The sequence below is a fragment of the Caretta caretta genome, chromosome 11 (genome assembly GCF_965140235.1).
Source record: "Caretta caretta isolate rCarCar2 chromosome 11, rCarCar1.hap1, whole genome shotgun sequence".
Taxonomy (NCBI): domain Eukaryota; kingdom Metazoa; phylum Chordata; order Testudines; family Cheloniidae; genus Caretta; species Caretta caretta.
The window spans coordinates 66,280,475-66,297,516 of NC_134216.1; the positions used below are offsets into that span (position 1 = coordinate 66,280,475).

Here is a 17,042-nt window from a genome sequence, read left to right on the forward strand (position 1 = left end):
CTTTAGGATCCAATTTCAATCACCTTATAAGTAACTCAGAGATAAGAACCCCTAATTTCCCCCCATTGCTATATATAGCTTGCTTGTTATATCAAGTGTACTCCAATTTATTTAAAATACCAGTCTTTGGTGGCAAGCATTGTGAGTGATAGAAGTCCATGTAAGTTATTCTAGAATGCAGGTTTCTATTCCTGTTTGACCAGAAAAAGCAGCTTTGTTTCAAAGTGAGCTTTACATATCTGTCATTTTGTGCGTAAAGTGCATGTCCAAGCAATTTTAGAACCTAGAACTCTTACAAACCTTCTCTTTTCAAACTTTTAGGTTTATATTAGGTAAAACAAAATCAGTATCAACAGTTCAATTTGTAAAATAGAAATTCTCCTGCAAATAATAACTGATTCCGGACTAATAGCAGCCTAGCTCCTTTCCCTGTAAGTATTTCTGATTAGAACTATTACCATTTCATACACATTTATATTACCATGAACATTAGAGAACTTAGTTATCTCACAAAAAAGTTTTAGGAAGTTAGTTTCCAAACCTCCTCACTGCTAGTAACTTGCCAATATAATTTAGTGATCTAGATTCACAGACAGCTCTGCATGTTCAATCCAGAGAAAAAGACAGTTTCATGGTAAAAGGAAATTGGTCTGAGACTTTTGAGATCTGGGTTCAGTTTCGGTTTTCTCTCTGTAAAATAGGGCTGAAGATGATACCACTTCCTTCCTCCCAAAAGTCAACTGCCTTGCCTATTTAGGTTGTAAATTCTTCAGGGCAGGGGCCCATATGTATAGTGCAAGTGGAGTTCTGATCTTAGCTGTGGCCTCTAGATGCTACATAATACAAACAATAATCTAAGTAAATGCACCAAACAGCAACCCTGCAGGAAAATAGGTTCTTTTTTTACAGCTTGACCCTGTTCCCACTACAGTCAATGGTACAACTTCTATTTACTTCAGTGGTGTTGGCTTAGGCCTTAAGAAAACAATTGTTGTCAGACAGATTATGATCTCAGCTCCATTGCAGTATATCCTACTGACTCCAGTTATGTCTATGAAGATATAAGTAAAACATTACAAAAGTTATCAGAACCTCCTGCATGTAATGGACTTACCAGTCCTATGTCTTACAATACAACAGTTTGACAGTCAACAGTCCACGTCTTTTGCTTATCAGTGTTAGACAATACAGTGAATATGTATATAAGCAGATGTTAATTCTTTTATTTGTATAGGTCAATCAATGTTATCTTTGATGGATCAGAGCTGCCAGGAATCAGCAACTAGACAAAGAAATATTGTCATCTGTCATTGAACATTGGGCAGATAAATCAGATCCACCTGCTCTGAAGAAGTATACCAAACTGTCAGTTTTGGGAAGAATTTAAAGGCAAAATAGATGATGAAACTGGCATTTCACCAAGTTCACATCGAGCTTATATTCCTTCCTATTCTTAAATTTCTATAAATAACATAGTGTGGCTCTCATATTCATACTTCTTACAAGCTTTGATTTTTTTTCACCGCAACAAAAATCTCTTTGTCCTTCCTTAATCTAACGTTGACCACCTTTTAAAAGTGGGGCACTTTTACAGTACAACACCAAGAATGACAAATATAGCAGTGGTCCTTCAGCTCCCTTTGTCCTCGAGTATTTTCTGCATTGTTGCTGATTTGTGAGTCACTGAGTTGAGGAATATTCTAGCGCTAGTATTCAGCCATATCAATCTGTTATCATGAAAAACCCGTAATGTAATAACTCAACACCAAAGGGGCAGTTCAGTCACACAGAATCATGCTTCAAAAATTGCTTAGCTGGCACATACATACATTTTCACAGCCTGCTTGGTTGGCTTAAATATCAAGACATTTCTTCTTCAAGCTTTCATCAAATCCTGATTGGCTGACGGTTAACCTTGAACCAACAGTGGCTTGTTTGGAAGTTATTATGTTTAAGTCGATGAAAATAATACCTTGTATTATTAACAGAGAGCCCATAAAACCTTCATTTACTGTCAATGCAGCAGCAATCTGACATATACATTACCCTTTAGAAATTGAAACATCACTGTGTCTACTTTGTATTGTTAATGTGAGCTGGAGGCATGCAGAGAAAATTCCTAAATAATAGGAAGTTCTTAAATATAGGCTTTCAGTTTCTTATTGTGATGTGTTGGCATTAATTGTCCAGTTCTTGGTGCCAAAGTTGACTTTAAAGTTGGCTGTTCTTTGTCAATTTCCGCTCACAATGAGTAATTACGTCTCCTGTTTTACTATTTTTTGGCATAATTCACTTCTGTAATTTTAGTTGCATTTTAACATGTCCGGAAAAATATACACAAAATTCCAACACTCCCTATCATGCATTACTTGCTGGACTAAGGGCCATGTAACGGTGTAACTGCCTTGTTCTGCATTTGTGGATGTACAAGCCTATCAGTTGACACCTGGTTGATCTAACAGTAAGATTGTCCCCAGCACTTCTTTCTTCACAGGAAGGTCGAGTAGAGACCTTAAGTCTGATTAGGTCATCCAACTCAAAATTCAGATGCAGATGGAAGCCACTGAAATCCTAGGAAAATCCTAGTCTGGGTCAGAACTTTCTGAATCCAGACCATCTCTGATATATAGCAACCATCTTCAGCAAAATGCTGGGAACTAGAAGGGTCAAGGTCCTTTTGTACAGTGCCTAGCACAATGGGGTCCTGATCCATGATTACGGCTCCTAGGTGTGTCGTAATATAAATAATAAAATAAATAATAATAACAATTAATAATAATATTTTTAAATGTTCAGCTCCAGGAGGGGAGCAACTAGGAAAATAAAAGTTTCAACAGCTTCAGTTTATGTCTCCCGAATTTGAGTAGGATGTGTCTGTTCATGTTATGTTACCTTTACTTTTATTTCCACCCTACCATTCTTGGTCTTTTTGGGGCAGAGACTGTCTCTTACTGTGTGTTTAGACAGCAGCTAGCACAATGGGGGCTTGATCCTGGTCAGGGCCTCTGGGTACTACTGCAACACAAATAAATAAATAATGCTGACTGCCTTTACAATCTTCCAGGAGAGCAGGAAAGGAACATTAGACTGAATACCTAAAACACAACCATGTGTGCAGCTCTCCCTTAAAAACCAGTGGCAGCCTTGTCAGACTTCTGGGGTGAAATCCTGGCCCCACTGAAGTCAATAGCAAAACTCCCACTGATTTCATGGGGCCAGGACTTCCCCTCTGGTATTATTTTAACTTTCATCATCTGTAGGAAGCAAGGTCTCTTTCGCTGTGTTTTCCCATTAGACCATTATGCCAAAGGATTGTAACCAACCAGCCTAGCCTGCTCTGTCTGTGCTTATACGTTATCCTCTGACAGTAAAAAGGCAGGCTATTTCCTCAAGAACCTTACAAAAGTAATTCTATGGAAGAAAAGATTACTGGGGTAAGTAAATATTTAAAGAGGAAATTACCGGTGAAGGCAGAAATAAAAGGGAACATGGCCTTGAAACAGTTCCTGTTAAATGTCTAAAAGCAGTTAACCTTCAGCAGGGCTCAGACTTCCAGCTTCTGCGGCGGCTGTCACTCTAGGGGGCTTGTGCATGGCGTGTGTATAGCTTTCAAGGACAGCTTGATTTCTGGCACCTCTGGATAAGTTGGAAATTGTAATTGCAGTCACAGCGAGTTTCTGTGCCTGGAAGTGACAGGCAAACAGGTTCCTCTTCAAAGTGGTTACACTTAAAGTATGTGTAAAGTGGGAGGGCAAGAGGGACGGCACAAAAGGGGATCTGCAATCAAGAGCTTGGGTTTTTTCTTCCTTATAATAACTTAGCATCACAGGGTGAACACAACAGTGTTTGGAGGTTGTCGGAAGCATAGTCGTGCTGGGCAGACTGCTGTGGTGTTGCTTCTCATTAGTAGGCACTCTTTTGGGGACCACTAAAGCCAATTTAAAAGAAAGATGCATGTATAGAAGGTGGAAGAGAAAGACAAAGGAAAATGGCAAACCATTATGGAAACTCCTAATCTATTCATTAAGCTGCCCTTTAAAATGGGACTCAGTATTCAATGCTGCTGCATTTCGTGTGCAAGAAAAGCGTTAGTTGTACGTGAGGCAGGCAGCAAACTGCACTACAAAGTGGGACATCCAATTACAGTAATGTCACAATGCTTTTCCAGATGGGCAGGGACTGGCAGAGTGGCTGAGGTGATGCTTTCAACATTTACCAAGAAGACAAGCTAGTTTCCTGAGGCGAATCTAGAAATGTGCTGCGATCTTTGCCCAGGATCCAGGAATGGTGTTGGGAACAAATCATGATTCAGAAGGATGCAACAGAGACACCATTTCTTTCCACTACCAGCTATGTAGTAATACAGGCTATGATCCTTCAAGGATGTTGATATGAGAGGACCAGGGGCCTCATCAGTGAGGGTCCCTGTGAGCACATTGGGCTGCCCATATGGAGCTCCTTAAAGGATTAGGACGATAGAATGGTTGGCAAGGGACAGTGCTGAGAATCCAAACTCTTAAACCTGCTTCACAATCCAGCGCAAATACCGAAAAAAGCAGAAAGGCTCTATCTGCATCTCCAAAGTGCTTGTCACACTGTTATCTAGCCACTCTGGAAGGAGCACAGAAAATGGTGTGATTTGTCCAGAAAGGCCACGCAATCCTCTTGCATGGAATAATAGTTGAAGTCTGAGAGCTTCTCTCACTGTAGGCTTTTGAATGCCACTTTATTTCACCATCTCTATTTCGGCAGGTGATTATTCACTTCAGACTTGTGAAGCGAATACCCGTTCAGCAATGAACAGTGCACATTCACAGCATGCTTTACAAAACAGAGCAGTTTGCCTTTGCCATAAAAGGTGCCTACGTTTTCAGAGAAACCTCTTCTCTTTCATTTTGCAGTTAAAGCAGCAGATTGGCGGCCTTATTAATATCGTTCTTTAGGCTGGACAAACCTTCATCTTTTTTCTCGCATTATCATCAACACCCCCCCACCACCACCACCACCACCACAACCCCTCACCCTTATGCAGCTTTAATGTATTTGCCACATACTTGGTAGACGTGGTAGTTGCTAAATCACTGGATAATTTTATTTACTATCTTTACATATCGCTTAACATATCTCCTGGTCACTGCTGGCCGGCCATTCCTAGGGATCACAGGGAAAAACAATAAGTCTGGCTGAAGTCAAGAAGCTCCCTAGATCTTAATTATAAAGTCATAAAACAGACTCCCTTTGCAGTTCTCTTACCATGAAACAAATGAGGATGGAAAATGAATTTCCAATCATAAATCCCAAACCCTTCAGTTTAATTTTTCCCAAGTTAACTTGTTCATGTAGCTAAGCAGCACTTTGCCTTCTATTATTAGCTTCTAGCCCAATATCAGCTGACCAGCATCAGTCAAACTGTCTTCATCTCAATGAGCTTGGGGACTCCCAAGAATCTCTGTGTATGCAGACTTCAGCTTGCAGCTTCTAATTATTTCCTAACAGATAATGGAATGCTTAAGTTCAGCGAGGTTAGATTAAACTTGTAAATGGATCAACCCGCTGGATAAAATCATAGCTCGCGAGATCACCTCCCGGAAACACCGAGTTTATTGTTGATGAGATCAAGGGTCCACTTGATTGCCTGTTTCACTGTGACAAACTATTATAATATTTTTAGCATCACAGAAGGTCTATTATGCTTTCTAATTGCAGCATAACTTGGGAGCCCATAATAACCCTAGTTTTACTTATCTCTTTGCCTTGATGTAAAGCCACCTGATTGGGCCAAAGGCTGTACATGGCTTGTTAGGAATTCATGAGGGCATCAAATTAATTTGAGGTGGGGGAAGCAGTTTGCGCAGCCTGGAAATTATAGACTGCTGCTTAAATGTTGTTGACCCAGCCAGCAGGGGGAGTCCTCCCCTGCCTACCCTCGATAACTGTCCTCTCCTCCTGCATATCCGTACCCAGGACCCTTATGTTCTCTTACTGCTGCCAACTTTTGGCTAATGGGGGGAGTTTGGTTCCCTCCTGTTGCCTCCTGGGCCTTCAGGATACATCAGCTACTTTCCCCCAACTTCTCCTTTCAGACAAACCAGCTGCAAGAGACATTGCTCCATCAATTCCAGTGGTGATCTGCTGCAGATGAAATGTGGTCTTCCAACCAGAGAGAAGGAACAATACCATGTGACTCAGGCAAGTAATCATATGCTGTGAATAGCTGAAATGAACCACAGACTTCACTACCTTCACAACTAAGTGCAGAACTCCTCAACCTAGTCTTCCCACAACAGTAGCATCTACCTCTACTAAGGAGAGAAATATGGAAGTTCACACATAGATTTAATTTCCACAGCCTCCTGTTGAGGAGGGAGATGTATAGGCCACTTAATGGAATTTTCAATGCTTTATTCAGCATTGGAAGATGCTTTCGACTACGGTGCTAGGTGGAAGAAACAGATGGAAAGAACTGTACCAGGAATGTGTAAAGAAAACAAGGAAAATACTATCTTCTGTGCTTCTTTGAAGAAATATTCCAAATTAGGGATGTAGTTTGGTAAGACACTCAGTATTGCCTGACAGGAGGAGCGGGTTGTCTATGCCACGTGCTAACATGATGCATTTATACCATTATAGGCATTATGGATCCATTAGCAGGTGTTCAAGGGTGCTGAAATGACAGCCTAGTTGCCAAATTGCCATGCCTTATTCTCTTTTAGTGCAACATTTAGCAGAATCTCAACTGCTCATAAAGCATTCTCTGACTTGCTTTCTGTCGACATTAAAAGTTTTAACAAGAACCAATGGGCCCTACTGCTAATCTCTCGGTCTTGTATGGGATGCTGGATCTTTTCGGTACATCATTCATGCCACTCAAATGGTTAGATGACCTAAGACATACCATTGTGTACATGAATCGAAATGGATTTTATGATGGGTTCTTCTCATTACATACACTCTCAGACAGCAATGCTAAACTTATCAGTTTTAAGGGCAAGGTACAAGGACACATATCACGATGTATGAAATAATTCCTCACAAGAGGCACAGTTATACTGCATGCTTGCAGAAGATTGAAGGCTAAGTGCTTTTAACTAACCAAGCCGTTGGGAATGTCTGTAAAAATGCTTTTCCAGAACAACATAATTGCTTTGATTTAAAGTTTTGTCATGTTATTGGGGTGCAACAGTTTGACAACATTGTTATGCCGATAAAAAGCTCAGTGTAGACAGAGTTATACTGGTATAAAGATGCTTTATATCAGTATAGCTTATTTTGCTCCATCAAACTGGAATAAGATCAACTGACATAAGCACTTTTATATTGGCTCAACTGAATCTACACTAACAATAATAATAAACCTAGCTGTTATATATAGTTTTTATCAGTATCTCAAAGTACTAGGCTGGCCTGATGAAAGTGGCAAAACTTTTAAGTGTAGGCAAGACCTAACTCTCTTATATAAATACATTTTAAAAAAAAAGCAACAAGTGAGTTCAGGATTGGGTTCCTATTTATTTCAAAACACAGAAGATGTAGGGGGAAAAAAATCTCTGCCAACAGATCACAATAAAATGGGCACTGGTAGTTTCTTCTAAAGAATGAGATTGACTCTGCTGCCACCAATAATTATCCCTAGTTATAGAAAGTCCTCAGGGATACATGTGGTCTTTGTGACCCCAGGATTATAACAGCATCTACTGAAGGGTGTCATCTTAAGCTAATGCTCTCTCCATCGTGCTGTCCCTTGTCACTCTAATGACTCCAACAGAGCTACAGCTGGCAATCTGGGCCAGAGTTTTCAGATGTGTTAGAACTAAGATGACTCGTCTTTAAATTTTCTCCACTTTGTGACCACTGGGAGATGCGGGGGAGAAACCGGCTTCTAAGGGACCGTAATTTTAATTGGGACTGAGCCTAACATGACTGCTTTTGATACATGCTACTGTTATAACTTTCTAGAAGGGTAAGGAGACAGGCCTTATTTCTGAGCAATGTATCGAATGTTATGACGTATACACTGAAGGCAGTGGTCCGGTGAATAAAGCATTGCTCTGGGTTATGCCTGGCTCTGATACTGAACTGCTGGGTGATCTCAGACAAGTCACTTCCCCTCCCGGTGCCCAGTACCCCCATCTTTATGTGCCCTCCTTTCTGAGGTGCTTTGAGATCAAGGGATGACAGGCATTATGTATGCACTATTATATATGATTGTTTTCTTATTTTATAACTTATCAACAGACAGGGCCAGATACTCAGCTGGTGTCAACTACATAGCTCCACTGATGTGACGGACGCTGTGCCAAATTTACACTAGCTGAGGTTTTGGCCCACAGAGTTGAATTCTGCCATTAAGTAGAGAGGCTCAGCTCCCACTGAATGGCCCTTCGTTCTTTGCACATTTATTTCACAGGGAGGCTTGACTATGATGCATCAGGACCCTAATGTTTCAGATATCTATAGTTATTACTACTCACTTAGAAGACTGACAGGGACTTTGCCCATTAAATAAACATTCAATCCTCCTTAGAAACACCCAGTGGAGGAGGGCTATCAGAGCAGAAGTCAACTTGGCCTACTTTGGCTTACTTCTTTGTTTGTGAACAACGATTATTGATGTCATCAGCATGAACTGTGCAATGCTCTGAACAGTGTTGAAAATACCTTGATCTCAGTGTAAGCCTGAGAGTTCACACATGGTAATTTGTCTGAAATAGCTGAAGCTGTAATTGTACATTTCTGCTGGTTTATCAATGACAGAGTAGACTACATAATGGGAGCACAGTTTCCATTTGGTTTCTGCTATCATTAATGCTAATCAAGTTACACACACACACACAACCTTAGAAATGCAAAAGTCTTCAGTAATTTCCCAGTTAAAAAGAGGAATTTTATAATTTAGGGCTTGCCAAAAACAAGAAGAAAACTCATCTGGACTGTCAAAATATTGTCTCTGCATGAGACACACATGTTCATAATGACAGTGACCTTTTCGCTTAAAACTGAGCTGAAAATTGCACTTACGGACTTTGTGAATATAAAACTTATTTATAAAAATATGATCCCAACCTCTCACTAACAACACTCTAGATCGGGGGTTCTCAAATTTCATTCCACTGCGACCCCCTTCTGACAACAAAAATTACTACAAGACCCCAGGAGGGGGCATTGAAACCTGAGCCCGCCCAAGCCCCACCACCCCAGGTAGGGAGGGTCAAAGCCTGAGTCCCACTACCCCTGGGGGCAGGGGCAAAGCCAAAGCCAAAAGGCTTGAGCCACAGGCAGAAGGCCTGTAACCTGAGCCCCACCGCCCAGGCTTCAGCTTTAAACCTGGGCCCCAGCAAGTCTAAGCCAGCCCTGGTGACCCCATTAAAACTGGGTTGCAACCCACTTTGGGGTCCCAACCCACAGCTTGAGAACGCTTGCTCTAGATTATTAAAACTGACGGGCTAATAAAAATCCAATATACTTTTTCTCACTTTCCCCCGTTTACACGTGGTTGGTTATTGCAGCTCTTGGACCCTCCTTGCCTGGTGTGGAGGACATTAGAGCAGCCAGGGGCCTACTCCGACTTCTGCCACTGGGGACCTCATGCCAGCTGTTTCACCACGCACCCTTTACACACATGCCCTACCCCCTAAGGGAGCCGGGTAGACAGCGCTCCAGCGGAGACTACCTCCACTGGTGTATACCTGCCTGCCTGCACTGGCTCCCATAGAACATGGCTGATTTAACACGTCTGATGTTCTGAGCCCTAATTTTGAAGACTGCAGGACAGAGAGGGCTGAGGATAAGTTTCCAAAATGACAGCGGGGAGGTGCGGGAGAGCCAAGGGTTGTACACTAGACCTGACTATGTTGCTACTGGGGGTAGTGTGTTGTAGCATCAGGCTACGTCTACACTAGGAGCGGATTCCCCAGCTTGTGTGCGTATACTTGTGCTAACTCTCAGCTAGCTAGCACAAGTATAAATAGCCATGGTAACATGGGTACTGGCAGCAGAGGCATGGCCGAGCTCTGCCCAGTACCTGCCCGCTGCTTTTAGGAGGCTTTATACTTGCTGCTGCCCATGCTACCATGATACACTGCTATTTATACACATGCTAGGTAGATACCAGCAAGCACAAATGTGTGTACATGTGCCGGGGGATCATAGCACAGACACAGGCTTAATTAAGTTTTAGGGCACCTAGAGCCCTTAGACCGGCATCCACTTAATACTGAAATAGAAAGAAATAAAAAAATAGGCAGAAAATTACCTTTACAGTTTGTGGAGATTACAGACTGATTTTTTCCCACTGTCAGTGCTAGCATATTATATATAGGCAGAGTCAGAGAGGTTGTACACCTCTTACTTACATCCATAAACTCCACATTTGCCTTGGGACCAGTTGTCTCATTAAGGATTTTAATAGCCACAGGAATCTTGACTGTTTCTCCTTCGGGAACCCAAATACCCTAGGGAAGAAAGATACAAAAATTAACTCCACACCAATTGTTAAATCTTTCTCCGTGGCTATATCTCTTTTCATGATACAACATCCAGTTCAGCAAGGAATATCAGAACTCAAAACACACAGAGTAAGTACACTGAATCATAGAAATGTAGGGCTGGAAGGGACCTCAGTTCAGCCCCCTGCACTGAGGTAGGACTAAGTAAACCTAGACCATCCCTGACAGGTGTTTGTCCAACTTGTTCTTAAAAACCTCCAGTGATGGGGATTCCATCCCACTCCCTTCAAAGCTTATTCCAGAGCTTAACTACCCTTAGAGTTACAAAAGTTTCTCCTAATATCTAACCTAAATCTCCCTTGCTGCAGATTTAGCTGATTATTACTTGTCCTACCTTCACTGGCCATGGAGAACAAACTGTCCTCTTTATAACAACCCTTAATATATTTGAAGACTCTTCTCAGTTTCCCCCTCAGTCTTTTTTTCTCAGGACTAAACAGGCCCAGTGTTTTTTAACCTTTCATCATAGGGCAGGTTTTCTAAACTTTATCATTTTTGTTGCTCTCCTCTGGACTCTCTCCAATTTATCCACATCTTTCTTAAAGTGTGGTGCCCAGAACTGGATGGAATACTCCAGCTGAGGCCTCACCAATGCCAAGTACAGTGGGACAATTACCTCCCATGTCTTACATAAGACAGTCCTATTAATACACCCCAGAAGGATATTAGCCTTTTTCGCACCTGCATATGTTGGCTCATAGCCAATTTGTGGTCCATTATAACTCCAAGACCCTCTTCAGAAATATTACTGCCTAGCCAGTTATTCCCCATTTTATAGTAGCGCATTTGAGTTTTCCTTCCTAAATGCAGTACTTTGCACTTGTCTTTACTGAATTTCATCTTGTTGAATTCTCTAATTTGTCAAGGTTGTTTTGAAAGCTAATCCTGTCCTCCAAAGTGCTTGCAACCCTTCCCAGCTTGGTGTCATCCGCAAATTTTATAAACACATTCTCCAAGCCATTATCCAAGTCATTAATGAAAATATTGAATAGGACCAGACCCAGGACAGACCCCTGCAGGACCCCCCGCTAGATATATCCTGCCTATTGGAAATTCAAAGACAAAACTGCAGAATGGAAAAGTTTTAATGTAAATGAACCTTCTTGACATGAAAACTCCATTTCTTCCCAGTAATGTCAGCATGTCCATAACACACAGAACTATCCATGTTCCTTTGCTCGGCCTTGCTTCCAAGCAGTGGTGTAGTTAGGAATGGCAATTTGGGTAGGGCTCAACTTACAGTGAATGGGTACCAGCAGCAGAGAGCTTGTCTGGGTTCCTTTTTGGCTCTAGCACCCTGGGTCCCATTTCCTATCGCAGCTACCCAGTGTAAGGCATTGTTTGCCACATTGCCCATGTTCCTTTCTGTCCCATAGCTGCAGACACCTGGCTCTGACCTCTGTTGCTCCTGCCTGCGTGTCTCTGCCCCACTTCCACAAGGAGCCTGTATTGGGCTCTGCTCCCCTAGTTATGCGCTCCCTCCGTCCCTGTTGGGTGGTGAGGGGGCAGTTATTGACTGATCTGGAACAGCTGGGCAGAGGAGGGTTGGCACTCCCAGAAGCAGAGTCTCTGTCTCCTTGCCAGGCCTCTGGAGCAAACTGCCATTGATGGCGGTGTTACAGGAGACTGGGGGTGGGGATTCTCCTCCCTACCTAGCCCTGCCCCCTGGTTATTTTTAGTAAAGTAATGGACAGGTCACGGGCTCCGTGAATTTTTGTTTATTGCCCGTGATTTTTACTAAAAATAACCGAGATAAAATCTTAGCCTTAATTATAAGGTGCTGGTCAGGTTTCTTGGAATTTTGAAATTTCATCACAAGTTTAATTACAAAATGTTGAAGATGTGATTTTTCCCCACTTCTTTTTCAACCAACTCTACTTAGTGCTTCTAAGCACTTTAACTATGACCGTTAAACTGTGGAATCCAAAGTGCTTAATAAACGTTAAGGGAGATTTGCTACTGCTTTCAATGGGAAAAGGATCAAAGCTTAGCAAATTATGTTTCTATTATTGTCTAAGGGAGATAATTATTACTATACCCTTTTTACAGCTCGGTCAAATGAGGTACAGAGATTAACTGGCTTGCACAATGTGCATACTACGTCAGTTATTGAGCTATAAATAGAACCACAAAATCCCATTCCTGTTCTTTAACTTCAAGACTATTTATCCTGTACATTCTTCAGGCCTGTATGTTTGTGTGAGGCATGATTTTTCTCTACATGCAGAAACCCTCGGGCCTATACCAAGGGAAGCTGAAATCAGCAGTTGAAACTAGATATGTACTCAAGATGCATCATCATACCTACAGATGAACTCCCCTGAAAGGCTGTGGCATGTGGACCTCAGGTTATGATTCAGACCCATCTCTTATATAGACAAGGGCTGGGTCCCACACTGCGATGTAACACTTTCAGTGATCCATAGGGTTCAAAACAGAAATAAGGCCACTCGACGCTATTCAGTGAAGATACTTGCCTTATACACAGTTCCAAAGGCCCCAGAGCCAAGGACCTTGACTCGCTTTAGCTCAGTTTCCTTCAGGATACGAAGCTGTGCTTGGTTGGGTGCTGTGCCACTTGGAGTCAAGGGCTCCACCAGCTGCAAATCAAAATTCATCAGGATTATACACCGGACACAGGAAGACCTCGTGAGAATTCCTGTTGAAAATTTTCATCTGGTTCCTACTCATTCCAGTTGGCTAACTAGTTATTACAGTAAAGCAATGGATCTAGTGGTCTACTGGTGCCAGGGGGATCGATTCTTCAAGTGAAACCGGTCAAGGCCAGTAAAAAACAAACAGAAACCAACTGAAGGATCCTAGTGGAGTATACAGTTTCCACTAGGCGCTGCATGATGCAATTATGAACTGGAAACTGAACCAATGTCACAATATGTCCCCAATGACTTTTGCTAATTGCAGCAAGATAAATGTTTTCTATATGATGGAAACACAGCATTTATTATCAGTGCACCATATTCTATTTTTGGTAATTTTAGTGCCCCTTTAAAGTGGCTGTTTTGCTTTTGAATAATTGTGACTTATTGGTTCTTCAAATTCTTATCCTCTTTTTGGGGAGTAAGGTTCATTGCTCTATGCTTTAGTTGTGCCTTAAAGGGGGGCAGCTTTTTCAGAAGCAGAAAACATCTGCAGTAAAACAAGAATTTACAGCCACAGCTAATTTATTGCAAGCACTGGTACTTTGTGAATTACAATCCAAAAAAGTTTGTGAATGAAGTACAGAGGTATGCTCAGTCAAAAAGCCAGCCAATCTCAGCAACATACTGCCTTTGACTGAAAAACAATGTTTCTTTAAAAATAAATGAAAAATAAATTAAAAGGACAATACTCTAAACACTGACAAATAGCCTGTCCTCTCTCAGGAGAAGGAAAATAATTAAGGGCTACTCCTACTCAAATTGGTTTGAAACCACTGCAGTATTTCAAAGTGTCTGTTTACAAGGCTAAGTGCATTGTGCTCTTCAGTTTGAGCACTATTATCATGCTTCTACGAGCATCATGGACTACTTAGCTGAACAAACTGCTTTGGTGCAAGTAGAAATACCAGTAGCTGGAAATTACTTTAAAAAAGTACTTAAAGAAAATATATAACAAAAACAAACAGCAACAAGTCAAGTGAGTACGGAGAGTCTGACAGCAATATTTTCAAAGGTTGCCTCCCTCTGGCCCCCAATATAGTTTACTTTTCAGTACTTTTTACGGTGGAAGATGTAGGTCAAATGTAAAAAAAAAGCAAAAAAAATATACAGATATGGGAGGTGAACACACACAGGGCCACGATCTTGGTTCACTTCATAGATTCCCACAGAACTTGCCCCCAAATAATTCCTATTCCCCTTTGTGCTGCCCTGGCCGTGCAAAGGAGATGGAATCTGGGGTTTCACCCATGCCAGGGATTCTCCCAGTCTAAGGCCATCCCCAGAAGATGAAGAGTTGATGTACGTTGCTCCAACCACCATCCCCAACAGCCAACCAGCACTGGGGCACGCTGGGGTGGAGAGCAGCAAGAAGGAGATATAACAAGAGTGGAGGTGTAACCCATTGATCTCTGTGTGTTGATCTGCAGAGGTTATGGATCTGTTACAGACCTCAGCTAAAAAGCCTGGCTCTTTAGCTCAAGCTATAGTAACTCATACTTTTAGCTGTGGATGTCCTTGGTTCACTCAACAGTGTCTCAACCAGGATGGCAACTGTCACAAGTGCTCAGCCACTGGACAGTCCTTTGGGGATGGTTGCCATCTGGCACAGGTTAGAGTAACCCCTCACCCACCCTCACCTGTGCTAGCCCAAGCAGAGAATCAGAGAGCTGTTAATGGAAATTCAGTGTCCACATAAAATAGCTGTCATTCCCTAAAGCTCTTTGCAATAATTTATCTTTAACCAACGTTTGGTTACAAACTTTACCTTAAACAATTATATATTCAGGATAGTATCAATTCCATCCTCTGATATTCCTGGATGACTGATTATTATTAATAAAAATTAGAAACAACCCAAAATTGCAGCCATTCAGGAAGAAGATTAATGAAAACACAATATTGCTCTGGAAGTCATTTGGGATCAATCTCGCACCATTGAATTCAATGGGAGCAGGAGCAAGACCTTAATGACACCAATCATAACACAATGGAATCAGCAGATCAATGACTATTGGTTTTCCTAAACTTTTTTTCCCTTTAGATGGATCTGTCTGTATTATACATCTCTGAAAGTGTGTCAGACATGTAGGGTTTAGGAGATCCTGTGTCGACCTTCATTTGTAGCTGAAAATTTAAGATTAAATTTTAATGATGATCAAATATGCATTTCCAACCAAAAATAAAGCTTTTGAAGAGCACTGAGACTGTTTTTTCCCCACCCAATAGTGAAGCCAGGATGTTAGGCAGGGTACGTTGGGCCCAAATAGTTTGTTCTAAGGCTCCATCTCATTTTTTAGCCAATGGGACCATGGGCCTAGTCCAGTTCCCATCTGAATCAATGGAAGTTTTAGCAGTAAGCAATTTTGTTATTATTTATATTGGGATAGTGCCTACAGGCCTCAAAAAGGTTGTCTTACTCACTGTACAAACTTACTCACTACCACATTGCCTTACTCACTGTACAAACATGTAATAAATGAAAGTTCCGGCACATAAGCATGTGCTTAACACCATTCGTTTTCAGCAAGGGCCTGATCCAAAGCCCAGTGAAGACAACTGGAGTCTTATCACTGACTTCAATGGGCTTTGAATGTACAATTAAGTAATTAGATAAATTAGGGCCTAATTTCTGTTGGGAACAGGATAGGGACATGTATGTGAGACAAGATGATCATAATGCTCCCTTCTTGTCATTAAAATATATGAACTAATGTATCCATAGTTGCTGACTCCGTGAGTGCTCCAGCCCCAGAGCACTCAAGGAAAAAACAGTGGGTGCTCCGCACTCACTGATGGACCCTGCCAATCAGCTCCTCCCCCTCCCACATGCTGAGCATCAGCTGTTCAGTGGCGGGCAGGAGGCGCTGGGGAGAGGGGAAGGAGCGGGGGCAGGAAGAGGCAGTGTGAAGGCAGGGCATGCTTGGAGGAGGGGTGGAATGGGGTAGGAAGAGGGAGGGCGGGGGTGGAGCAGGGGAAGGAAGAGGAGGGGCAGGAAGAGGCAGGCCTTGCTGGAAAGGGTGGAGTGAGGGTGGGCCTGGGTTGTAGGTGGGGCGGGGTCGAGCATTCCCAGGAAATCAGAAAGTCAGCACCTCTGGATGTATCAATAGAAAACTAATGTCCTAGAATAGCTTCATTCACACTATCCAATAAGTCCAGTCTATGGAAGTATTTCCAAGGACTCAGTGGGGGTTGGAATAGAATCCTAATATATTCTGTGTAAAAAGTAGAGTAGTACCCTGCATCTTTCCAAATGTTCAGCTTTTCTGAATGGTACAACAGAAAATATCCTCACCTCAGTCTCCAGGAACCTCCGCAAGGCCCTCTTCTTTTTGATGCTTTTCCGCCGAACATAAACGGCAAATGTCAGGCCCACAATGACGATGATAAAGAGTCCACCAATCACGCCTGCAGCAATCAGGGGGGTTCTACCAATCAGAATCAAAGACTTTAATGCAAGGCAGGGAAACAGAGCAAAGAACAGCTGCATGCATGAAATAAACCACCTGGGAAACTTATGAAGCGTATAGCTCTCAAAATGCAGTCATGTCAGATGATAAGTCAAGGAAAGCTCATTAAGTGTGGCATTGCTTTCCATTTTCACATCTAGGATATTATTTTTTAATGCATTCTTGTGAAGTCATGGACAAGGAAATACAACATGCACTTTGATGGCAAATGCAAACCTGCAATGGCAAAATGAGGATACATGTACCAGAAGCTTGTTCTGCAAGGAAGTTAACTAATCTGATGTCTCCCTTTTTAAATCCAACTGGATTAACTCTTATTTTTGCATATTGAGATAAAAAATAACACTGAAATTATGAAAGATTACCTGATACCACTTTGGGCTGTGATCATAAGTTAATCAAGGCTGGTT

General features: G+C 42.0%; 1 protein-coding gene across 6 annotated transcripts in view; it reads right to left on the reverse strand.

The window, feature by feature from the left end:
- The window catches only part of ERBB4 (erb-b2 receptor tyrosine kinase 4), a 975,001-nt gene that overhangs the window by 151,020 nt on the left and 806,939 nt on the right, over nt 1–17,042 (reverse strand). For all 6 annotated transcript variants that reach the window (XM_048869092.2, XM_048869089.2, XM_048869091.2 and 3 more), the window contains 3 exons: nt 16,458–16,590; nt 12,983–13,105; nt 10,353–10,451 (listed from right to left, as the gene is read on the reverse strand). In XM_048869092.2, coding sequence (XP_048725049.1) covers nt 10,353–10,451; nt 12,983–13,105; nt 16,458–16,590 — 355 coding nt within the window. The remainder of the gene's footprint in view (nt 1–10,352; nt 10,452–12,982; nt 13,106–16,457; nt 16,591–17,042) is intronic.